Genomic DNA, 26,391 nt, shown 5'->3' with positions numbered 1-26,391 from the left:
TTAACGCGCGGGATTGCTTATCAGTTGCTGAGTCCGCGTTATTGCGTCGACGATGACCAACCGAGCGACGGCAGTGTTTCTGTCCCTGTGCCACCTAGATGCCCCCACGTCTCATAACTCGCCAGATATCGGTCATAAATGACGAAAGCGATCACATTCGCGGGAACGTGCGTCCATGATATCGACCCTCCATCGATTAATATACTATTCGCACGTTGTAGAAAAACGGTCGCGCAAATGAAGATTCCCTTTCTTCCTTTGACGTTGCTTTATTCGATAAATATCGATGCTCAACATCAATAAATTTTTACATTCGTAAAGAAAAAGGTTAAAAATTTGATAGGATGCAAATTGAGGTTATAAAAATAGTCCCTATGCGACAATGACTTTTGGTCGACAATCGGTAGCGCTAAGTGTCAACGTTTACGCGAATGTGTGCATGTATGATAAAATGGCGTTTATACACGATGAAAGAAGATGAAAAGAAGTAATAACAACTATTTTATAACATGACAGTAACGTAGGGAGCGTAGATGTTATAACAATACTGCCGACAACACCCTACGTAGTCACCCTATACTCGTTTACCATTTACATCCTGGAATAATTGATTACCGCGTAACCTGTAATTGTAGGTTACCGCGCATTACAATAGAAAACGTTCATTTTTACCTGGATTTTGTACGATCCAATGTCAAGCCACGATCGATCGAGGATCGCATTTCGAATTCGAACGGAATGTCATCGCGATGAAAAAAAAACCAGGGAATAATAAAAAATATTTAACGAAAAGAAAAACGATAATTCGTAACCTACGAACATTCAAATATGGCGGAAGAAATCGCGTCGGCGGTACAGTGTTGCCAGTACGGAAGTGCTCGATGACGCTATTGCTCCCTCCAAAACCGCGCGTGCATTGGCAGCATTGTTTTTTGGTAGTTTACAAATAAAATGGCCGATATATGAGGCTATTTTGTATGGACAATAAAATAAGCAATTCTGTAAAATTAATGACCATCGGCCGTTCGTGTATGTACGTCAAAGTACAGGTACAGTGTCGTGAAACACGAGAAAAGAAGGTGAAGTGTAAGTGAGTGTGTGGGAGTGCCGTGAGAAGAAGGTGGAGGTTGTCTTTCAAGACCCGTGGACGCCGCGGTCCCGAAGACCGAAACGAGGAATCACTTACGGACTCTAATACATACAAAAGCCAGCCGACCGCTGTATTTTTTCCATTGGCGCGCGGTGGCGCGGCAACTAAACGAAAACGACTCTAGGTTTACGGAACCTAGTTTACAGCACGCAGGCCCCCTCTGCCGTCTGCTCCAATTCTTCAAGCACTCTCGCTTCGCCTCCTAAACACTGTGTGTTCCTAAGTCTGGCAAAATAATACTTGGGAACACGCCGTCTTACCCGGTCTTTATATGTCACACATGATAACCAGTGCACGGTGGTGACCACCTTGCAAACATATCTTTATGCATACTGCTTATCCATACATCTTGGATAGTACTGCGACAGCCACAATATTATTGTACCACAGAGCCACTTTAGGCAGATATGATTCCCAATCTTGAAACCCAAGGCCGAGATACTGGAGTGTGACGGGTACGTTTACTTAGAACCTTTCAAAATATTTCCCGCCGACCAATTTGTTGTAGTGGAAAGAAGTGGTGCGGACGATGCGTTGACAGAGACGGAGGGGCCCACGAGCACTGCGTCCAGCCAGCCCACCCCCTCCGTTACCCCCCTGTCAAACATGTGCACCACTCCTGGCAACGTGGGCACAGGGTTTGGGTATACCTGGTCCTTTGGCGGACCTGGTGCGGAAACCCGAGAAAATGCACAGGGTGAACTTACTACGAATATTAATTACGCTGTGAATAATAATCAGGATCAAGGTACCAGTCAAAAGATACAGGTTGATATCAAGCCTACAAAACTTACCAATAGTACGCATCGTAGACCAATGTTCGCTATGAACGAAACTTGTCAACAGACCCCCACGACCCACCATGGCCATACAGCTGGAGCTCATAATCAAACGCATGGCACGCATGTCCGTATTAAAAAACAACATGATGTATTTTCATTAACATGTGACAAAGGAGGTTGCAATTGTGATGCTGCACACCCAACACCCCCACCTTCTCTATTTTCAAATACACTAGTTTTTACCACAGCTGACAAGCACGCCATGAGTAAGCATTTCATGACACCCCTTGGACCATTACAACTTACGGCGGAAGAATGCAATGAGATTTTAATGAAAAGAGCGGCTGCTGCCTCAAATCAAGCCAGTGTAAACAATGTTGCAACGAGCCAGACAGACAGCACTGCTCATTTTGGACATGTTTTAACGCATGTCAATACCACACAAATTGAAACAAAGGTCAAACAGCAGCAAGACATGGGAAGCCAAGTACGGGTACCAAAGGAAAGGCCATATTCTTGTTCGGAATGTGGAAAATCTTTCCTCCTCAAGCATCACCTTACAACGCATGCGAGGGTGCATACTGGAGAACGACCTCATATTTGTGTTCATTGCGGAAAAAGTTTTGCACACAAACATTGTCTTCATACTCACCTGCTCCTTCATAGCGCGGATCGACCGTATCAATGCCGCGAATGTAAAAAGTCTTTTACATTAAAACACCACCTGGTAACGCACACGCGTGTACACACGAGAGATCGGCCATTTATTTGTCAAGAGTGTGGGAGAGCATTTCCTTTAAAGCGTCACCTAGTGACTCACAGTAAATTCCATTCAGGAGAAAGACCTTTTGTTTGCGAAGAGTGTGGAGAGTCGTTTTCGCAAAAGGACCACCTCACAATGCATTCGCGCTTCCATGGCAGTTTACATCCATTTGTTTGTCACGATTGCGGGGCAACCTTCCAGAGGAAGTTTGAGTTAGTGAATCATGGCCGTCTACATGGCAGAGTTCCACATTCGTGTACTGTTTGCGGAAAGGAATTTCTGCAAAAGAGAACACTATTGGCACATATGCGTTTACATACAGGGGAAACTCCATTTGCTTGCACGGTTTGTGGAGAAGCTTTTCCTAGGAAAACAGACCTGGTTGCCCACTCTAAAATCCATAACAACAATACTAATACAGATGAAAAGCCTTTGATGTGCAGGTAAGCAATGTTTTCGATATCCATGTATAAATCTTCTCTGTTCTGACATGTTACATATTTCAAAACATGTAATTGTATAACAATCATAATAAAGATATAGTTGAATAAATTTTAAGTAAACATCTTTAAATTTTGTTTCTGTTTCATCCAGTATGATGTCACTAAGATGTTTCCATTCTACGTAAAAAAGACGTTTTTATGTCTTTCACACACTTATGCTACACGTACTATTTCAGGGAATGTGGATTGGACTTCTCGAATCGAGAAGCCCTTACTTTGCACTTAAGGTTACATTCTGGTGATCGAACACTTGTTACGGATCTTTGTGGATTAGCAGCCGCCTTCCAGCAAACTCCTGGACACTTCCTTACTCCCAACACCCCAGGAACCCATCAGGTATCACCTATATTAGTTTAACATATAGAACGCGCTTGTTAAAACGTTCGAGTTTACAGATGAATGGACCCATTGGAAACCCCGGTGTCAGCCATATGCACGGTGCGACGCAAACATCACCACCAGTCGGAACAGGCCCAAAACCGAAACCACATGTCTGTCCTGATTGCGGTCGTGGTTTTGCACAGAAACACGGTCTGTCTCAGCATCAACGGCGTCACACGGATGGCAGTTGCCACATACGATCCCATGTGTGTGATAAATGTGGTAAAGCCTTCTACCAGAAGAACCATTTGTTACTACATCAACGTCAACACATGGATCCTCCTCCAAGTATACTTCGGCAGCAACAGAGGCAAGCTGCGCAAGCTGCTGCCCAACAAGCACAACAACAACAACAAGCGCAGCAACAGCAACAGGTGCAGCAGCAGCAACAGGTGCAACAACAACAACAACAAGTGCAACAACAACAGGTGCAGCAGCAACAGGTGCAACAGCAACAGCAACAACCTCAGCCGCAACAGCAACAACAAACGTGCACTGTAGACACAAAAACGATACAGCTTCAAGCGATACAGCAACAAGTGCAGCAACAAGTTCAACAACAGGTACAACAACAGCAACAACAACAACAACAACAACAAGCGTGCTCTGTGGACACTAAAGCAATACAGTTAAATGTTACTATGTGAGACGATATAGAAAGTGGGGACTGGACAGTCCCTGGAACAATAGCACTCCCAAATGCGCACTCGGCTGCCACCCTCTGCACGCACTTCTCTTGTACTAACAATACACATTAGATATATTTATTATCTCTAGAATCGAATACGAAGTAATCAATTTTATTACAAGAGTATATATACAAAGTATACATATTATATTCTAAATATGTAAGGCTTGTAACAAGAAAATAAAAATAACCATATATTAGTGTTTTACATATACTTTATATATCATTTACTCTAGATATGTAAAATGAAACTAAACAAATTAGTTGCCTTAATGAAATGAAGAATTTTAATGAATATATTAACTATTGTTTGGTGATCTTTTTTTTCATTTACTTTTAATTAGTAGGACATCACTTTATAAGAAAACGCATATTGAATAAACAAACATAAAAAAGAATAAGTTTTTTATGTACTACTGCTTTGTTATCCTTCATGCTGTGCTTGTATGGTGAAAGTCGAAAGAAACGTTTGATCGTGTGAGTGATCGGTAAAGATGAGTATGTAGAATGTATCAAGAAAGAGGAAGAGGGTGGCAGACAGCGCATTTATGAGACATTGAAATTGTAGGTCTGCCCGAGCATAAAAATGAATGGTGTCTATAAACGTATTTTTACGTTACGTGGTTTGTGCAATTTGTTTAACAAATTGAAGAGAATTAAGAGCGCAAGAGAATTACAAAATTTATATTCCATTAAATGGTCATTAATAATTTAAAGAATTCGTAGATTCGAGCACATTTTGAATCCGTGAAACATTTTATTTTCATTTTTTATACAACCGTACTCTTTCAATTTCTAAACTTCCGTGCTTTCCTAGGTTCGCAACTTAGACTTTTTTACTTTATAATATCGGAATGATATGCGTGAAAGGCGTTCACATGTTCTCGGAATAGCGAACTTTTGTAATAGTTTGTCAGAGATATGTAATAGTTGATAGAACTGCGCAAAAAAAAGAAAGAAGTAATAAAGGTAGCTTTCCTACATAGTTTTAACACATATCATATTTTTCCAGACAAATACAAGCACGCAGTTCGTTTCCAGATTTACGTTAAAGTAAAAAAGAAGAAAAAAAAGTTCGACGATAATATATTGTAAGACGAGCTTTACCTTTTGTGCAATACTCGCGTTTAAGATGTTCCTTTTTTTTGCATTCCTGCCTGCGTGTACAAGAGACGGATTATTATGTCAAAATCACATTCTGCCCAGACATGTAAAAAAAAAAAATAAATGGGGTACGCGATTAATTAGTATTTCTATTTTTGAAACCACAAACGTGTACAATCAAATTCACATTTGCACTCGTATCATGTATCCTCATTAAAATTATCTAGTCACAAATTTGCTAGATTGTCTCGCACATTTTCTAAGAGTTTATAGCATCGTTATATCAGTTCCGAAATTTCCCGCGCGTTGCAATTCAGATAACGTAGCAAAGAAAGGAAAAAGGTAATGTTGTCGCGAGCGATCTCTGGCGACGATGTCCGGAGAGAAATGGAAACTCGGATGGCGCATGCGCACAGGTCATCGTATACCGTCCCGCCTGCGGACGAACCGAAATAAATCGAACGACGCCGAGGCGATCAGCGGTACGGTGCTCGCTGGACGCGACTGTTTCGCGTTAGTGATGATCGAAACGAGTCGTCGTGGTCGTTGTTTGCGGCATTTCGCGAAAACGAAGGAACCGTGATCCGTGATCAAAGGCTCGAGGTGCAGAAGAGGCCGAGGACACGCGTCGTCGCTCGTTGCCGCGGCCACGGATGCATATGGAGGTGCGTAAACCCCTCGTTTTGATGCACCCTCTTCTTATGCACGCGTTCTTTGTTTGCTTTGACAACACCACGTAAATACAAGACCGAGCTAGTGCCTGCACACAACTGCCATTTTGCTGTGGTCCGATCGTAACCGTTCCGCGAAACGCTACGTCCCACAAACAATCGAAAGTGCAACGGTTCGCGTTTAACCACGGTGAAAATTGTTATCGACGATGCCCCTGGGCTCAGTCCGAAGACTCGTCGTACGCGAAACCCGTTAATCTTGTACGATGTCTCGTCCAGTTTCTCTGATATCGATGGCCGTAACATCGTAACGCGGTCGAGGAAATTTACGCTCGTGTTGTTTTTCCCATTCGGTCTGTGCTTCGAACGACGCAATACTATTTTTTTTTTTCCCAAGTCTTCCTGCACTTGGCGTGCAATTATTCAGGCCATCGGGACAGCATCGTGTTCGGCCAAATCGTGCTACATGTGTTTCGTGCGACGATGATCGTTCCCTTGGAAATAGAAGGAAGATTAAATGTACGTGCGCATACGGCATCAGACTTTGTGTACGCTCTCAGCTGACGGGGGCCTGTCAGCTGCCTTACACGAGAAGATCAGGGCCGTCGCTTTGTGGCGTTCTGCGCGATTTTTCCCGTTACCTCGGTCGTTACAATTTTCTCACTGGTGTTCCTTTCATTCACGTCTTATTGCGATCCTGTACCGTAATCAGGACTTTTCCACTTGGTAACAGTGCAAAATCTGCCATATCGAACGGGTCTGTCGTCACGTCCACGCGTATGTGTGTGCGTGTTCACGCGCGTGTGTGTGCCTGTGTTTGTGCGTGTGAGACAAGAATCTTTCATTTCGTTGTTAATTGATAAATCGCGTCGAGACCTTCGCGAACTCGTCGAACATGTAATTACATTTCCATTGACATATTTTCTTGTTTCCCGTTTCTTTCGACTTATTTATATATATATATATACATATGTATATATTTTTGACGTTGTTATTAACCTCAGTGCAGTAACGTCAACGGCGTTATAGTACGCACATTTACGACGATAAATTTCACTGACATTTAACCGGCAATGTCACCAGATAATGCGCGCTGGCTTATGTTTTGTACACACTCGCAGCTGATTCAACCGTCGCGTCATAAAAATGTTTCGAACCGTATTATCTTTCCATGCGCGCGTGTGTACTCTCCCGCGATGTGTTTTCTTCTTACCGTGATGCGGAAGGCTTCGATCGTTCTGGAAAAAAAAAAAAAAAAAATACCTACATAATACCCAACGACACCCCCTCCTTTCCCCTCGGTCGCGTGTAGCCGCGGTAAGACAGCGACAGAGAGAATTGACGTAACGCTTCTCTGTCCGCGTTTCCCGACGACCAAACCGCGATCGATTTTTCTATCGTAAATATTTGGCGAAGCCAGCAAACACCGACTCGCTAAAATCGTTCCCGCCGGATGGGAACGATTCCGACGCTGGCCGTCTATTTTCCTTCTGCCTATCGATCGTAATTCGACTACGGTTTCTTGAGACAGAGCCTTCCCCGTTCGTCGTGTGCCGCCTTTCGAATTTAATAGACCGAGAACAGCACAGCGTGCGTGGATGCGCACGAAGCGCGCATATTAAAGTGCAATTCGCTTTGAAAGCGACATCCGTCGTCGTCAGGACGCTTACATGGAAAATTAAATATGCGCGACGAGTGACGAAGGACGATGACCCGAATTAACTAAACTCGAAGCTGCTGGCTGCTCCGCGCTTGTTCCTCTCCCGGTGTGTTTATTTAAGTTGCAGTGGCGTAGCTTCGCGCGACTCCCGTCTGGATAGAGTCGCGTCGTTCGAAGCGTGGAAAGCCACCGTTGTCGAATAAGTTTCTTTAACCGTTGCCGCCTGTCGCCACGCGTGCGAACGCTCCGCGGATACCGCTCTTGCTCTTTCTCTTTCTTCACGAAAAACCATTTTCTATGGCTTCTCGAGCTGGAATCCTTTGGTTGCTATGGGCGCGCTCGGCCGGCCAGTCGATCGACACAAAGCGTGCGACGAACGCTTATAGGCGTTCCGCGAACACGGTCGACGAACGCGTCTACGGGATTTCCGCACGCGATTTTATGTCAATCTCTCAAATCTTCCATCGAATTCACGATTATCTCATATACATATAAATGCAGTTTTATTTAATAATTTTTTGTCATCGTATATTAATATAAAAAAAAATTATATAACACTTTCGACAAGCATTACTCTTCTAGCGTCATTATTGCAATCGGTGTGCAACTTCGTTTGAAATTCAACGCGAAATTACGGTAATTAGCAGTAATTAATAATTGTTATCGACGCGTAATGTGCCACGATTCGGTGCACTCGTTTCGTACGAGTTTTCTAATCCGTGGATCGCGATCACGACGAGACGTTTTGTGCAAGATAAATACGTAGTTCCGTTCGCGCGAACTTGTGGACCTGTTGGACGACGCTTTTGTGTACGTTTACAGCTGATTGGGCTGTCAGCTGGGCTACGCGATAGATAGAACCGTACCCAGGCTGGCCAACGCACGTTCCAGAACGCTCTCCAAGGGGGCCCCTCTTGTTTTTCTCCTATTTTTTCTTCTCCGCTCTTTTCCAGCGGAGGCACTCGCTGTGCGACGCCAACGGGGGCAATGGCTCTTACAATCTTTAAACTTATCCCCTGCCGACAATGAGTTGCACGCGGGTTGGGATGGAAGCGTAGGGGTTACACGACGCGCGTATAAATACTTGTGTAACGTAAATATAAATACTCTCGCCGTATTTGGCGGATCTACGTGTTAATCATCGACACGGATCCTTTTCTCTTGCACAAACGTCCGTCTTCGCGTAAATTTATTGACCGTGCACGTGACGAGTGTGTACGTTTCGCATTTTTTTTTTTTTATTTTTTTCTGCATCGTTGCGAGTGTCCAGTGAGAAAAAGTGTGATGAACAGTGGCGCGAGTTCCGGATCCCGTACGCGCCGAGGAGCACGTAGCAACGTACAAAAGATCTCGCACGAACGTGTTTATTCCACGAACGGACTCGTCACACGAGCGTCGAGAATTCTGACAGGCCATGGAGAATTCCCCATTCATTAATCGAAGAGCGATACGTCACAGGTAGACTTCCGTTAAAACGTATTTTATCGCCGAGGCACGACCACGCGTATTATTTTCTTCGCTCGCACTTGATTAAACTCGGCGTCGGTGGTGGTGGGGGCTCGCGATCAAAAACCTCGCTATTATCATTTATCACTCTGCGCCTGGTTCGTTGTACGTGCGTGACCTATGCAACTACGCCTCGCATTTTCTTCAATTTCTTTTTTTTCTTGCACGTTTTCTCCTCTCATTTTTCTATCGCGTTGCAGGCCATTTGCGCGATATGGTTCTCTAACCTCAAAAAGGAACCAATGTCCGAAACGAATTACCAAATAAGAAAAGGGAAGCTAAATAAAAAGAAGTTTTTAAGAGGTAGCCTTTATTCGTAATCTTTCAAGTCGTTATTCCGAGTAACTGTGACCCGACACCCAAGCCAGTTGGACAATCAAATGCGTTAGCCTCTTCCCTTCTTTTACCGTGCACGGTTTTTTCCTGCCAGCGTATATACACACGTACATGTTCCAGACTTGGGTAAACATGTACGAGGGCGCGTACATATGTGTCCCGCGGATATATTTACGTACAGCATGGTACGGCTTCGATTATTGGTTCGTCAACTGCGAGTGAAATCAAACAAAAACACTCACTTGGCGGCGCGCAACGCGAGCGCCGATGCACAGATTGAAAACACTTTTTCCTTCCCTCCCACCCCCACCCATCCTTGTGTAACACGTTCGTAGACACGGGAAGGACGCGAAACGAAACGGTATAAAAACGGATACGAATCCACCGCGGACGATACAAATTAATTCCGGAGTCTCTGTTCTGCGCAGTTGGTCTAAGAACGAGCACGTTTCACCGTGTAGCGTAATAAACCGTAACCTTATTGTTTATTTATGCATGTGCGCGTGTCGTAATCGTCTATACGATACGAAACGTTTTAATTAACGCACGGAACAGTGAATGGACTTCGCCATTTATACGCGTCCCATTATTATCAGTAATATCCGCAAATAGCCGAACAAAGTTACGCGACAAAGATTTTTACGAACGCCTCGGACACGCGTTCGTTCGCGAGATAAAGGGTACGATCCAATCTGTGCAAACCCGTTCGTTATTAAATCCATCTATTTCGTCAGCTTCCAGACGTATTTCGCTATCTGAAAATTTCTTTCGCCGAAGTACAGTATTTTCTCCATATAAGCTCGGAACTCGTCCACGATATAGGCAAATATCATATCCCCTCTACTTATCCCCACTGCGTACCGTTAGAACTAAGCACTCGCTGTATCGGCGAGTATGCCTTCCTATGGGCGGTTCCCCAAGATAGCGGCGCGTTTGACAGTCGGTCGTCGAACATTGTCATACGATACGGGCTCAAATTACTAAGGCAACACTAATGCAATAATACAAATTTTTTATTTTTCGTTTTCTTGTTTTGAAACTTTTAACATGTCTGTGACAGTTTTCTGATTTAACTAAGATCAAGTACAACATAATTTTTATTATTGTTTTTCATAAATTATAATATACATTTGACCTTTCTTTAAAGTGTATCCTCATCTGAAAAAAGGAATTGTAATTTAATTGACCTATCATTTATTTGCCGAAATCGTGAGACAACTCAGAGTAAAATAAGTTGGTTAAACAGTTTAAATTCGCAAGTTATGTATATCTTTTCGGGTTATATCACTATTGCAGTAAACGATCGATACATACATATATGTACTGAAGTTATGACACGATTTAACTAGTACATATACAATATTAAATCAACAACGAAATTCATCTTTATTTTTGTTCTTCCTTTTTTCAAACTTCATCAACATATTCGTGACACTTTTCTGATTAAAATGACACCAAATACGATATACAATTTAGGTCCTATTTACTAACGCAATAAGAAATCAAAGGCATGCATCGCTCAAGTGACTCCACGTCGGCTGTATCGAAACACAGGCGATGTTTACGCGAGCCTATACAGAATCAGTATTTCATTCTGCGACCTCTACCAAGAGAGGTAGAAGTCAGAATTAGAACACCGATTTCGTATAGGCTCGCATAAACATCGCCTGTGTTTCGTTACAGCCGACCCGAAGCGAAGGAAGCGATAGCAAATTCGGCGATGCTCGGCCGCTCAGTCCCTCTTTGTCATATGCTCGCTGTTCTTTTCTATACTCGCCGCCTCCAGTAGGCGTCAACAAAGTATCAAGAATCGTTTCTCGTCCACGATATAGCCGAGCGTTGAGCCCCGAGAGCGTCGCTTCTATAGAGACAATACTGTATCGTGTTCCCTTATCGGTTTCGGTTAACGGAGATGCGCTGCTCTGTATGCGTGCCACGGATTCGGTAATCGCCTTTTTCTTCGGACGCGAACGAAAGATAGAGATTTAGGTTAGGATTCTCTTGTCATCATCGTTATCTTATTTCGTCGAATTACCGGCACACGCGGATCGTTAATTATGACTGCGTGCCGCTTCGTCGTAATGTAAATCGTCACGGCAAAAAGACGCCAGCTGAATATTATTGTATCGTCGTTTAGCGATTTGCTGGGAAGGGTGATTCATTCGTTCGCACATGGAACGTTATTGTACTACGCAATTCACAATGATCACGAATTCGAACGTTTTTACGTCGCTTTCCGTGACTCATTGCCTGTCGCGGCTGGATGGGTTTGAAAATTTCTTTTATCGTGACTCGCGGTTGTGTGCAGGATCCACGAAAATAAATTGACGAATTGATGGTACACGCGCGTCGTGTAAAGGGTTAACGGTAACTGATAGAGGGGGCGCTCGCAGGACCTTCTCGTTTACCGTAGCTCGTAGGGCGAATTTTCAATACATATTATATTAATTAGTCGATGCATAGAGGAAGGGATGATGTAAGATTGCTTGTTTGGATAATTTTGTTAGTGGAAACGTTACTACTCGCTCGAACAAATAAACGGCTAATATACTCTCGATTATATTTCCACGTTGAGTTTAAAATATTTTTGTTGGCTCAGTGGAACCAACACAACCGGAGAGAACGTTCCTAGCAACAACGTATCGTTATCGTGGCTCGTTTCTTTCTGACGTTTGTGTGCACGGCACCGTTATATTGTATATAATTACTTAGTGTGCGTGCGTGCAATCTCTCGCCAGTGGTTCAACAATCTTGGTCGTTTTAGAACTCCGCGCGAATTATTTATAAAACGGCTGCACCTTACGAGTTATCTGCATGCTAAGTGAACGCCGTTTCTCGGCTCGGCGAGTCCCGCGTGTAATGCAAAACTTGTTGCGAGGAAAACTCGACGTCGACTTCTTTAGAGTCATTGTTCTCGCGGGGGATACGACGATACACATATTGCACACAGCTCTAATCGCGTCCTCCGTGCTGCGCGGCGTACGTCGAGATTTCACAGTTTACCCCGACGTGTGCGCAGAAACGATCCACGAATATTTTTGGGTTTCTACTTCGCGATCTTAAATTTATCGCGCCGTTGGCCGCGCTCGGTTCGCGGAATAGAGAAAAATAAATATCGCGGTGCACGTTTCGCGGAAACAACTGACCGTCCGTCCGATATCTGGATTGTGTTACGTTCAACTATTTTATTCGACCCCGCGAAACGTCTACGCGCGATACATCGATTATTTTACCGTCTAAACGAATCGCGATATTTTCTTTCGCTTCGTGTTCCGCGACGCGAATCGTTCATAGGAATTGCCAGTGGTCGATACGTTTGAAAAATTGATAAAATCTGATTCTTTTACGAGCGTCGTTCGACTCTCGCGCAAGCGAGGCGATCTTTATCCGTCGAACAGCCTGCGTGACGTATTGAAGCCGTATCTTCCCGCGCACGAAAAAGAACATGGCCGTTGCACAACGCGAAACGAACGCGGATATTTACGAACTTTTTCGATGCAAAATAGACACGACGAACGAATGCAAGGGACCCATAATAAGGAATTAATTCGTATAATTGTTTGTGATGTAGACCATCTAGTGTTAAATAATCACTAGATTCTGAGATAATGGCGGGAAAAAATTAAAATAGGACAGTCTGTAATAATTGAAAGACTCGTTGTAATGCCACAGATTATACAAGTCAATTGTTGCGTATCGTCTATAGCAGACAGCTGATAGCTCGAGTGGCGTATGTATACAGGGTGTTCGGCCACCCCTGGGAAAAATAAGACGAAAATCAAGAATATCAATTTCTTGACTGAGGCTTCGTTAAAAAGTTATTAACAATTAAATTCAAAAATTTCAAATCGTTCTAGAAAAATTATTTTTGGTCGCGGGGGTCAATTACAATCATTTTTAGTGAATAGAGATACCCCCGAAATCCTACCCACTGTCTAGAAAAAAATTCGAGAAAGTGAAATTTTTCGACGGAAAAAAACAATTTCAAATCGTTTTGGAAAAATTATTTTCGATTGCGGGGGTCAATTATAAACATTTTTGGTGAATAGACATACACCCGAAATCCTACCCACTGTCTAGAAAAAAATTCGAGAAAGTGAAATTTTTCGCCGGAAAAAAAAAATTTCAAATCGTTTTGGAAAAATTATTTTCGATTGCGGGGGTCAATTACAATCATTTTTGGTGAATAGAGATACCCCCGAAATCCTACCCACTATCTAGAAAAAAATTCGTGAAAGTGAAATTTTTCGACGGAAAAAAAAATTTCAAATCGTTTTGGAAAAATTATTTTCGATTGCGGGGGTCAATTACAATCATTTTTGGTGAATAGAGATACCCCCAAAATCCTGCGCATTATCGAGAAAAAAATTCAGCAAAGGCGGAACTTTAAAAGTTAATAACTTTTTAACGAAGCCTCCATCAACAAATTGGTATTCTCGATTTTCGTCTTATTTTGGCCTCTGGAATCTCCCGTTAAAATTTTTCCCATTATTGGCCGGACACCCTGTATACAATATCTTTCTTATTTCCACGACAATGGTTTCATTTTATTCGCGTAGTTGTGTTTACGATTCGACGTAGAGCGAGCGATGACAGATTACGACGGCCCCGCGATAAGCGAAGACATCTGTAATCTCGTGGCGAAAAAAAAAAAAGGAAAAAAGATCGATGAAAGCGAAAGACTCATCGGTGCAGCTGGTGGTTCGGTATACGCGGCGACAATCGATAAACTCTTTTCAACAACTAACCCTGTACGGGAAGGGTTAAATAGATGATCGTGAATAGTATGGTATTTCGCGAGAAGGCGATCACGTGTCTGACCCACGGTCGACCGAACACGCATCGCGGGTCATGCAATACAGTCGCGACTCCACGCGTCATCGCGTGTATTGACAAAATGTTTTCTATTGCATATCGCATGGAAGGCGGTACGCGGTGATACGGCCTCAACGCGTTACACACAGGGGACGTGGATCGACGTCTTTATGTTACAACGTAATAGGAAAAAAAAAAAAAAACAAGATCACGAAGATTTAGCAAACGTTCGTTAAATGGCTCGCGATACTGTTACATTTTGCTCGACGTTCACGATGGATCGGTGTATCTACGTCTCTCGACCTTTGCAAACTGACCTTTTCCTTGAAAAACACACAGATCTTCCGACACGCGAAGCACGCCGATCAGATCCGCACGAACGTTAAACGATCTGTTTTCAGCGACAGCAAAAAATTACTTTTGAAAATTGTACCTAGGGGGCGTGGTAACAACGCGTTTAAATTAAACAGAACAACCTCTTGTAAAACGTTCGATCGATTAGTTATTGGTTAGAAAAATCACCGCGACATAAATCAGAAACGAAACGGTTTATAAGACAGACAGGTTCATTCATATGCATTATCTTGGTCTGCGGCTCGTATCTAGCCAGTAAAAACCGATGGTGGGAAATACGCGCTCCAGATGCGAAGTTCAACGCTTGACAAAAGGTGCGCGCACGGTGCACAAATGATCGCAACGAATGGGCGATACAAAGGATCGTAGATATTCTTGCGATGTAAATCAGCCCCCTTCGCGCATCGTGCGTAGCAGTTTACATCGGAATTGCGTCGATCGCCCCCTCTCGGGCGTAAACAACGAATACCTACACTTTGAATACAAAGTACCACTGTAAACACAAACATTTACGATGAAGAAAGGCGACGAGCGGCGTCTGTTGCGTAGTTTCTTTCTTTATCGCACGGCGGAGAGGTTTTAACGCGTATATCGCGCGCGTCAAAATACCGTCTCCGATGCTAACGTAAACAGTGCACGTCGACAGAATTTCGAGGCGTGTCTGTGTCCATTTTGTGCAACGGGGGGATATCCGTGAAATCGCGCTAGGGTGGTTTATCATTCGCAACGCGGCAGACGATACTGATCAGCGACGGAAAATTATTCAGATTGAGAATGTCCCGAAAAATATTGCACGTTTAAATTTATTTATAATGTTTTGCATTTGATGCGAGAGCAATTGCATTCCTCTTCGTCGTGCTGGTTTCTTGGGTGCGAACGTGTATAGACAGTCGCGTTTGATGGCGGCAAAGTCTGGTCTATACACTCCGGTGTATTATAGCTTTAATTATAGAATTATAGTTTTGGTTTCCAATAATGACGCAAAGCAACGGAAGACAAAATGTAAATACACGCGTTGTTTTCGCGATCGATGCGAAAAGAGTTTCTTAACGATGTATTGATATATACATGCTTCGTTTTGATAGACAGTTTAAAAATAACTAGGAAGACAAAGCGACCATAATGCGCAATATTTTCTGGGGCAACCTAATACCACGCTTATCTCGCAAGATAAGCAAAAATCAGTGTTTAAGAAATTTTGACAATCGTATCGTTAGTAGCTATTACGTTAAAAGGACAAATAGACGCATCGAGAGCAGAATATTTTAAGGTTAGAAAGGAAATAATGTCTCGCCCAGATATCGGTTCGAAACATTGACATTTCCATGTCGCGTTACGTACGTCTATTTATGGTAACCCATAATTTCGGATAGTTAGTTATAGATGGCACCACATGGAAAATTCATGTTCGACGAATATAAGTCTTGCTCGCGCGAGGGCCGTTTTTGCATGCACACTATCAGGTGCATCTAGATCCTCGGATTATTTTCTGTCACGGAAGTAGTCTTATCAATGTATAACGCCGTCTGTGCCGGGCGGTATTATCGTATTCGTGGTTTTACGTCGTATCGGGTACCGGAGGCCTGAATAATAGTCGATCTTTGCAATTAAAGGCTCATTCAGCGCCGCCATGACACGTGGGGCAGGCTGCTTTGCATGCAACTTTCGTTTCGACCGGTATTATGAAAGAGAGACCGTGTTTCCGAGCAATGTTATCCGGCGATATTTAGAACCCGGCACCGAAAATTGTATTACTTATCTTCGAATTCTAGAACGGTTCGAACAAGCGTTCGTTAGCATTCGTATTCGCTTTTGAACGGTGTGCAATTCACGCGAAGCAAACGCGTTCGCTCTTAAATGTAAACTTGAACGTCGCCGCCGAGACTTTCTAGTTTTCGTTTCAGTTCGATGATAGTAAATGGGCCCTTTGTCGGGGCAACCGTTTATTCCGAATCCTTGGAACAGGTGCTACGTGAATCCATGAACTTCGATAGTTCCTGCTTAATCCGCTCGATAAAGATTTCGCTGCTGCAGCGTCTCGTATAATCGCGTGCATTTGTATCATGTTACCGCGCGGTGTCGTCGACTGTGTTGCTCGAACGAAGTTCAGTCGAAAACGATCGCGCCTTCGCGTTCAATGAAAGGACAGCGGTAATATGTATAATTCGAACGCGGAAGATCTCGGCGCGCCGCCTTCGGGATGAAATTAGACGTAACGAGAATTTTTGTACCGTTGGCCGACAGCCATATGCACGCGTATATTATTACAGTAACGGTCACATTTTCTGCGATCGAAACTGTTTTTCTGTCTGCACGCGTGCCCGATCGTTAATATAAGTGTTATTTAACGACGCTTCATGAACCTTTACGATCGCTTCAATTTATGGTTCTGTCGGAATAATTCATTCGGCGTCACTTGACTTACGGTGGTCAGTACAAACGGACGGCCAACAAAGTACAGTAAGAAATTATTAATTCCAAAGCGGATGATTTAAAAGAATTTCAAAATGTTCCTAAGAGCCTTGGATAATGTCGTTGTCGATGGAATTACCAATCGAGTCCCGGGTGGTCAAATTCATCGCGCAAACGTGAACTTATCGACGGTAAAAACGAGGGATAACGAAATTTTCGTATAATGTTGTTACCTTCCGCACCGATTCAATCCTCCGCGGGAAGATTGTGCAATAATGCCGATGGAAGCTCCATCGAACATCGTTATACCGACTGTCGTTTTATCTTCGTTATTTATATCGAATCAGAAGCCTCTCCTTAGCGAACTCGATTGAGCAATTAATAACCTTAGTTTATTCTATCATCGTCAATACGCAGTCTTACGAGAATATTCGCCGTGTGACATTGATACTAAGGTCGACCGAGACAAAAACTTCTTGAGCGTGGAAATAAATTGATAAGATAGAAGCCCGGTATCCGTATCGATCGTTTGATTTCTCTGTCAATCGTTAATATTTTTGTAACGCCATTTTAATCGACGCTCATTGTTGTCGCGCTTTCGATTCTTTATTACGTTCGTCACGACGCTACCGTTGTTTTTCGTACTCGGGAGTTATATTTTCATTGACCCTGAATCAGTGGTTCTTAACCTCACTTTTTTTACGGATTCCTGTGCAATCTTCTTCGGAATAACGAGATAAGAATAATTGTTTAGGGAATTGTACATTTCTACTCCACCTTGACAAAGTACTTCTTTCAGCGTTTGAAAATTTCTAAATATCAGCTTTTATCACTACGTCTCGGAACAGTCGTAGTGATAAGCTTGGAACTTGTATGTGCAGGTGTCGTGGGCCCCTAGATATCTACATATCCACCAACACACAGGTTAAGAACCACTGCCCAAAATTGTTCCTACTCAGACTTCGAATGGCCTTTAATGCGACCGCAAATGTTTACGTCTTTCGGTTTGTTTGTTCGATAATCGTGCAGCATATCAAATCTTTCGCTTTGTCCAATGCCTACGAAAACATCTAAATTTCCATAAAATTCGTGTGTCGACATTTCTGCCAATGTCAATATCGACGAACCTCGTTCGATTATCTTATCGTTGCACCAAAATGCGCATTCATTTTTCTACTTGACTCAGCGGCAGGTTCAGGGTCGTGAGAAATTCACGGGCCGCGACAAGACCTCGACAAACAGATAAAAATCTTACATTAATTGTTTCGAATTGCCTCGAATTCGAAGCCGCTGCCAGAATCTTCCGACGGTTTCCGGCTTCCTTTCCGGCGCTTTTTGTTCGTAACGTCGAAGGTAGGTAGAATATATACGATCGTTTTAAAAAGAATTGCGGGTTACCGACGGTGAGTCACTCACGCGATCGGGAACGTGCGTCGACTCCGCGCAAGTTCCTTTTCTACGCAATTAAAGTTTTCGAGAGCGAACCGTGCACATTTTTCTTCGCTCGTGTTGCGCGTGGTTGGCTGGTTGACACGTGTTTTCTGCTGGAACACTTGGATCTGAAACGGATACGCCGATCGCACGTGTGTCGAACACGGAACGCCAGGTGGAAAAACAAAGCGTCCGCGCGAAGATACCGGACGACAGACGTCCGCGCAGGGGCTTTCGTTTGAATTCTTCGTGTCTTATTCGTTGGCGAGGCGGGCAGGCGGCGGCGCGCGCGCGCGGGCAGACTGCACGGGACGGAAAAAAAGGATGAGAAGAAAATCGGAAATACCGGGGATGCGTCGGCGACGGGTAGCAATGACCTTGGGCCGTGTATTGACTCGGACGTTCCATCTCTTTGTTCCCCGACAATTCGTCGGGAAACTTCTTTCTGCGGATTCGCAGCCCGCGGCCGACGAACTGACTGCCGCGCGCCATGATTTTGCACGGGACTTGAATGCAGTCGTCGTGTTCAAGGATGTACGAAGCCCAAGAAACATTTTTACATTCGAACGTACGCGTACACGCGTAACAAATCACTGTATATGCACGCTACAGATCGGAGCTCGAAGACTTTTGCAATATAGGTTAGGTCATTGATAAGGTTAAGTACACCAAGAGTACTCGTGCAAACGAATGAATTGACGCTTTCTTTTTTTAGATACGTGCACGTATATTCGCGTGGTGATTTTCTGACTCATCGTGCCACAGTCTTTCGGAACCTTTTGAACCTCCTGCTTTAAATACAAAGTCGGGGTTTCGCAAAGTTTTGCATTTCATTTCGGAATACCGCCGTGCAAAACAATAAATGTTTCAAATGTATGCACGTGTATAAGTCGCGTCTGCGACACGTATACTTTCGGTCTGGCCAGACTGATTGGAGCCCCGACGCGTTAAAAGGACGACGTAGATTGGATCGTTCCGTCAATTTACTTTCTGCAGTGTTATACCGTTTCGGGTCAACTAAGGACACTTACTCGAGCAGTCGCGTTTAACTCTTTGCCGCACAGGATTTCAGATAATAAAATAGGCCCATGTTGCATTAAAATTTCATTGTGTTTTAAATTAAACAAAATTGGTACATTTTTATTAATAAAAAATGAACCTGTATTGGCATGTTGAATACATTTGTAACATTTGTCGAAGCTATTGCCAGCTGCTTTACGTGAATAAGACGAAATATAAACCAATGCACATGTAGCTAATTAAAAATGTCCCACCATGCATTACGGTGCATCAAAAAGGTGGGACACTTTTAATCCCAGCGTGCCCCAAAGAGTTGAACTGCAAACCACGCAGAAAATAGATAAGAAATTGTTTCGAGAAATCATCGCGAAGAACGTTCGTTCTTATTTGCACCATTTTTTTGTATTATCTTTGGAGTGACTAGCACGCGTCGCAGATAATACAACAGGAAACGTACCCGGCACTCGAGAGTGCTAATTCTGCACTGCCATAAGCCTGGAAAGTATAGTACCGTTATCGCAAGGCCGTCGCGAATCATTGTTTCGATTGATCCAAGTTGAAGCGAAAAGGAAAGAAAGGGACAAAGACGGAACACACGGACAAAGAAAAGGATACGACACACGTAGCAGGAGCGCAGAAGGAATGGTGGAACCGACAGACGAACGGGGGGGGGTTAAAGCCGCAAAAAACGTCTGGCGACCAAATCCAAACAAGAGGAGGAGGTTGCCGTTCTTCTTCTATCCTTATAAAGAACGTTCGTTATTCCGTCTTCGGTATAACAAAACAAAGGCCTTGTCTCGCCTTTGTTTGTGTACATATAAACGTATGCAACCACGTGACTCGGGTACGCGGTACACGTTTAACACACGACGATTACAATTGTACAAGTCTTCATTCATATTAATGATATATTTTAATTACGAGTCCTTGAACTGAATCGTAAACGTCGATGTTTATATTTCTTTCCCTCCTTTGTGTTTCTGGATCGTTTCGATAGAACGTAACGATTACACGTTAGAGGATATTCACGTATCGTTTCGTGGTCGAGATCAGATACATTTGAGGTAATTTTCTGTTCGAGAAGTGTCTTTATTTCTGGCAGAGGTCTGAGGTACATAAAGCCACGTGATACCGAATCAATGGTATTGGTCAGTCGCATCTCTGGCTAGGAATGAAAACACGAGAAGATTTGGCAAACGGTTAGGAACCGATGGTCAGGGTTAGGCCTAGGTTATATTTCGAATAAATGAAAAGAAACACGTGTGAAATTGTACACAATACCTATAACATGTATGATATTGCTACTAGTATTTACACATACTCGCGTATGGGAAAACGTGTACATTTCAATATGTTAGACTTCATGACGAACGTAACTTCGTTATCGTGAAACTTGAGATAAGCTTATGACGAGTCAGACACGTAATTGTACGTCAAGGGGTTAATGATTATGATTACTATAATTAGTTTCGGTAATAGATTACAGTAATTATCGAAATGTGGATAAATCCAACTCCCGAACCCCAAGAACAAAAAGAATGGGGGAGCTAGAGATTCGAAAGACTCGACGGATGGAGAGGGGTAGGGAGAATACCTCCGCACTTCCTCCGTCCTTATAAAGAAGAAACCTCTCTTCAGGCGCATCATAATAAAGACCTTGTCTCTTTTCTTTGTTTGAACACGCGCCAGCACGTGGCGTCGCTCGATACGGAAAGAGTAACATCGATGCTATTGCGCTTCAAAACGTTCCGAGCAGCATTTCTGTTCACCGCTGCCCCGTCGCGCCATTATTTTTATGGATATACCCGTACGTTATCTGTTCTTTCTCTCGGCGTGATCCTCTTCGCCCCCCCCGTCAGCCACATCGACGCGCATTCGGAGTTTTTTCCTTCGCGGTAACGCAGCGAGCCGCGTCGTTGCTGTTTGACGCTCGGCGGCGTGTTATTTAACAGGCCGTTATAAATAACTTGAAACTGATAGTTGCGGAATAAATATACACGATAGCGGGTAAATAGCGAGCGCGCGGCGAAAACTGATTCCGAAGGGGACCACACGCGCGCGGGAGCCAATATTCGTCTTTATTTTTAATCCGCCGTCGAACGTTACGGTCCTTCGGGCGACGCACAGTGGCCCGTGGTGCGACAAATTTCTTACGAACAAAGCTACGTTTTTTTTTTTTCTCTTCGCGCGCGCGAGGGGAAGAGAGAAATTAGAAAAATGCCCCACCCTTGCAGATTTCTGTGCGTAAGCGTCGCAATCGCGAATACGCTCTTTGAGCAAATAACGCCAGCGCCCGGCTATCTTTTGTACGCGAATGTTATTTATCCGTCTCGCGCGCGTTCGTTCCACGATGCTTCGCTGATCTTGGTTCGCTCCAACGAATTCCTCTTGACGTCATCTCCTTCAGGAGATTCACGATCAGATTGACCGTCGGAGCGTTAGATCAGACGACGACGATCCCAACGAAGTGGTCGTCATCGTGGGCGTGCTAGTAGGTAATGTTAAACACGCTCGCTGCAGTAGTATTTTTCGCAGACTTTATTATTTCGCGGCACGGAACAAATCTTATTGTATTATTACTTTTTCGGTTTCTCTGTAATAAAGCGTTTTTTTTTATGGATGGAAAAGTAACAAGATAGTAATATTCGAGAATGTTATTAATCATGTCGTTAAGTGTTAAAAAAAAAATATTCAAAAATAGTGCAAAATGATGGCGTTGCAGCCATTCTCGTGAAGCGTGTTTTGAATTTGAGGCGCTCTATTTTTTGAACAAAATTGAACTTTCTACTTCAAATACTTGTCAATCAAAAATTGTTTCAAAAATCCCCTACGTATTATATAAATTTTTTCTTTTTTTTTCCAGATACACATTTGCGTCATTTTGCACTAGTTTTGAATATTTTTTTTTCAACACTTAACGACATGGTTAATAACATTCTTGAATATTATTCAGATTTTTACAGTGCTCTTACACCTTAAACCAAAACTAGTTACCCCCAATCGGTACCACCTTTTATTTTACAACAAATTTTATTTTATTAGTTCGTCGTATGCTAGAATGGGATAGCGCTCGGTAACAAATCGATAATATGGAATACAAACAAACGAAGATATCGGACAATTTTCGCACTCGAAATACCGACACGATACCGGTATTTATTTCGTTTTAACGATAATCATATCAGTATCGAGTCTCTGATTGTAATTCGGTAGGACCTCGATTACAGCATGCGAGCCACGTTTATTGCGTAGTGTCGAACGGATAGAGGGGATGGTTGCTAAGCAATAAGTAAGGTTAGGAACACATGGGGCCGCAAGTAGTGGGGATACTTGGTGTGCAGGGCCGACGCTACCCATAAAAGACGTCAAGCTTTCCTTTCAAAGTATTATAACTTGGCAACAAAAAATCGTAAATCAATTTTAAAGATGTCATTGCAAAGGGAAGGACTTTCCCCTTATTTTTTTGTATACCTGTTTTCTTTCGAAATTCGTTCCAACGCGAGACTGGACGGGAAATGAAAGAAATTAAAACTCGGTTGCTAAGCAATAAGTGAGGTTAGGAACACACGGGGCCGCGAGTAGTGGGGATACTTGGTGTGCAGGGCCGACGCTACCCATAAAAGAGTCCATGCTTTCCATTCAAAGTACTATAACTTGTCAACAAATAATCGTAGATCAACTTTAAAGGTGTCATCGCAAAGGGAATGCTTTCCCCCCTATATTTTTTGATACCGGTTTTCTTTTGAAAGGCGCGGTTAGACGGGAAATGAAAGAAATAAAAAATCGGTTCACAGGTGTCCCCGAACCGGCGCTGTCTGAACCAGCTCAACAGCTGATCGGAGTACGAAGCGGCGGTGAACGGGGCCACTATTGCACCACCACCCCGCGATTGGAAGAAATTCAATTCAATAATCGTCGCTGGTTAACGGCCAGACGTTCGCCACACACGGGAGAAAAGCGTCTCGACGACACTTGATAAGCGGAGTAGAGGAGAACGACGACAGCGACGACGACGACGACAAAGAAAAAAAGAAGACGACGACAAGGGCAAGAGGAAGAGGTCTCTTTGCTTGCTTGGACACGCCATCATGGTCAAAACTTTTCAAGCGTACCTGCCCTCGTGTCACCGCACTTACTCGTGCATTCACTGCCGTGCTCACCTCGCCAACCACGACGAACTCATCTCTAAGGTGAGCCGTGATAGATCAGGTAACGGACTGACTTCTCGCATTCACTTCTTCCGCTCTCAGTTATATATACATATATATACACCGTGTTCACACAGTGTTCGACCGGTAACGCAACGCTAACACGGTTTTTCCTTTTCGATTTGCAGTCCTTCCAGGGCAGTCAAGGTCGTGCCTATCTCTTTAATTCCGTGTAAGTATGCTAATGCCTGCCCTCGCAGCCCGAGATCGAATCGTCGTAGAAAGTAGGACACGTTATTCTACCCGAGGAACTCGTGTGTCGCTCTTGATGCGCTCTACAGGGTGCAAATAATAAAACTGTCCGTCCGCAGTTTTTTCGCAAACTGTGCAAAAGCACTGCAACGTTCATCCTGACTTTGAAACGTAACCATAATTTTTTTATTTTTTTATTTTTTTTTCTTTGCGTATTCATCTCTCCAACGAACCGTCTTCTCGCAAAAATCCATCAAAAATTGATTTCTCGGTCAAGATGAATATTGCGGCATCAATTTCAATCCGTGGAAGACGCGTCGAATATTTATTTACGCTTTTGTATGTTAACGTGTGCGCGAACAGCCGCAATAAAGATGTCTCTTTGTTATTTTAGAGTGAATGTGGGCTGTGGTCCTGCGGAGGAGCGAGTTCTGTTGACTGGCCTTCATGCCGTCGCTGATATTTACTGCGAATGTTGCAAGACCACCCTTGGGTGGAAATACGTGAGTTTTTGCTCTCCCGAATGAGCGTTATCCTGCACCCCCGGGGGCAAAAAGATAGCACATTTTGTCATATTTTGTACGATGCATTACAGAGAATAAATATTTTATTATACATGTTAACATCATTAGGCATGCTTGTACAGGGTGAGGTACTTAACACCGGCCACCTGAATAACTTTGGCTGCTATTGGGTGATAGTGTTCAAGGTCACCATTTTGAACACTCATATTAGTCGTGTATTACTGTTAGATAAATAAATCAACGGGTGCTTGATCATTTCCTCAAAGTAAATTATTTTCCATAAATCATTGTATTCGTCTAATACTCCATCAGGATGTAAGTAACAAAACCTTCGTACCCTCGATACCAACTAATTTTTTCCTATCACCAATAGCAGCCAAGTTATTCAGAAGTGTCCCACCCTGTATATACAGGATGCGCCGTGGTTAACCTGTGGACATCCTGCGCGCTATCTTTTTGCTTGTAACGTGTACGTGTTATGTTTATAACGGTTGAAATATTCCAGGAGCACGCGTTCGAGTCAAGTCAGAAGTATAAAGAGGGCAAGTTTATAATCGAGCTTGCTCACATGATCAAGGAGAATGGGTGGGAATAAATCGTCCAGGGGCAGGACAACGGATGTTCACCCCGATGCAGAAACACCCGACAAACTTTCCCCGATGACGACGACGACGACACGCCTACAATGTTGTTCTAATTGCAATGTGCGGCCCCCTCCCCTCTGTCAAACCACCAACGAAAGTCTGTGATTTCATTTGTGATTTGTAATCTTAGTAACTTTTTATGTTTCGGACAATTCGACGCTGTTTTTCGTTCTTTCCGATCGATTCATCGAGCAACAAGCGATGACACTGGCGATCCGCTGCGTCGCGGATCGGACACACGAAGAAGTATTGTAAAGAAATTATTTTTCAAAAAACAAAAAACTAACAAAAAAAAAAAAAAAAAGAAGAAGAAGAGGAAGAAGAAAAGAAAACAAACAAACAAAAAAAAGAAACAAACGATAGAGTATAAGACCGAGATGACGTTACGAAGCGATGGTGAATATGATGACGATGATGGTGCCATGGTGGAGAGAATAAGGATCCGAGATCGCTCTGTTCGAACAGTGGGGTGCCCCACCTAATTTTTAAATTCATTCATCCTCGCAAGACGTTTTTCGCGCGAATGTCGACGATAAATGGTAAAAATTATCGCGCGGGGCACCCCGATCGATCAGTTTTAATCCGTTATGCACCCGGGAGCAGCGCAAGTGCCCACAGACATTGCTGGACTGACCGCCTGCCTGCCGCGTCTATCATTGGAATTTCACTGCCGATATTCCTAATATTAATTAAGAAAAATTGCTGCGCCGCGTGTAGTTGGCGACGCAGCGGTGGGTAGTTTTTAGTATAGCTTACGATATAGCGTACTAAAGCCTATGTTATAATATTATAGGACCTCATGGACATAGAAACTAAGGAATACGTAAGAGTTAATGATGTTGAGAGAAGCAGAGAATGAGAGTGATGATAGGATAGAAAGGAAAGGTCTGGTAAACTCGTGTCGCGTGTACATGTTTGATTTTTATGTTCACCATGCCTGCCAAACTTGTCTGTTTGTCTGCCAGTCGCCATTACTGTTAGTCAAGAGAAACAAAAAATGGAAAAAAAAAAAAGAAACGTACCGTAATTCTAACATGTTCACGTTTTTTCGTCGGCTCTCGCAGGGTGTGGTATGACTGAATAATATTTTTGTTGTGAAAAATCATTTGGACTGCGCCTTCCTATGCACGCTCTATGATATATTAAAAGTAAATGAAAAAAAAAAGAAGAGGTTTAAAAGAAAAAAAAAAAAAAAAAAAAACGGAACAAGGTAATTGCTCATTACTTTTTAATAATCGATCTCATTT

At 43.2% G+C, this 26,391-nt stretch overlaps 2 protein-coding genes across 4 annotated transcripts; both read left to right on the top strand.

Annotated features, from left to right (window-relative positions):
• Positions 1-961: 961 nt before the first annotated feature.
• Positions 962-4,434, top strand: LOC122398670 (zinc finger protein 530-like). Its single transcript, XM_043398754.1, has 3 exons — positions 962-3,138; positions 3,375-3,534; positions 3,594-4,434. Exons 1-3 carry the CDS (start codon positions 1,757-1,759, stop codon positions 4,224-4,226), a joined length of 2,175 nt encoding a protein of 724 aa, XP_043254689.1. The 5' UTR covers positions 962-1,756; the 3' UTR covers positions 4,227-4,434.
• Positions 4,435-5,814: 1,380 nt separating this feature from the next.
• On the top strand, positions 5,815-26,318 carry LOC122399210 (protein yippee-like 1). 3 transcript variants are annotated; one of them, XM_043399714.1, is made up of 5 exons: positions 5,815-6,036; positions 23,371-23,766; positions 23,913-23,956; positions 24,371-24,479; positions 25,006-26,318. In XM_043399714.1, the coding sequence occupies exons 2-5, from the start codon at positions 23,665-23,667 to the stop codon at positions 25,093-25,095; spliced, it is 345 nt and encodes a 114-aa protein (XP_043255649.1). In that variant the 5' UTR covers positions 5,815-6,036; positions 23,371-23,664; the 3' UTR covers positions 25,096-26,318. The 3 variants fall into 3 exon arrangements, with proteins under 3 accessions (XP_043255649.1, XP_043255650.1, XP_043255651.1); XM_043399715.1 differs by lacking the exon at positions 5,815-6,036 and adding an exon at positions 8,413-9,160; XM_043399716.1 differs by lacking the exon at positions 5,815-6,036 and adding an exon at positions 21,192-22,071.
• Positions 26,319-26,391: the final 73 nt, after the last annotated feature.

This window comes from Colletes gigas, unplaced genomic scaffold (assembly GCF_013123115.1).
Source record: "Colletes gigas isolate AHSC1104 unplaced genomic scaffold, ASM1312311v1 Colletes_gigas_Sc00012, whole genome shotgun sequence".
Taxonomy (NCBI): domain Eukaryota; kingdom Metazoa; phylum Arthropoda; class Insecta; order Hymenoptera; family Colletidae; genus Colletes; species Colletes gigas.
The sequence above is the reverse complement of the archived record's forward strand: the minus strand, read 5'-3'. Positions and strand labels throughout refer to the sequence as shown.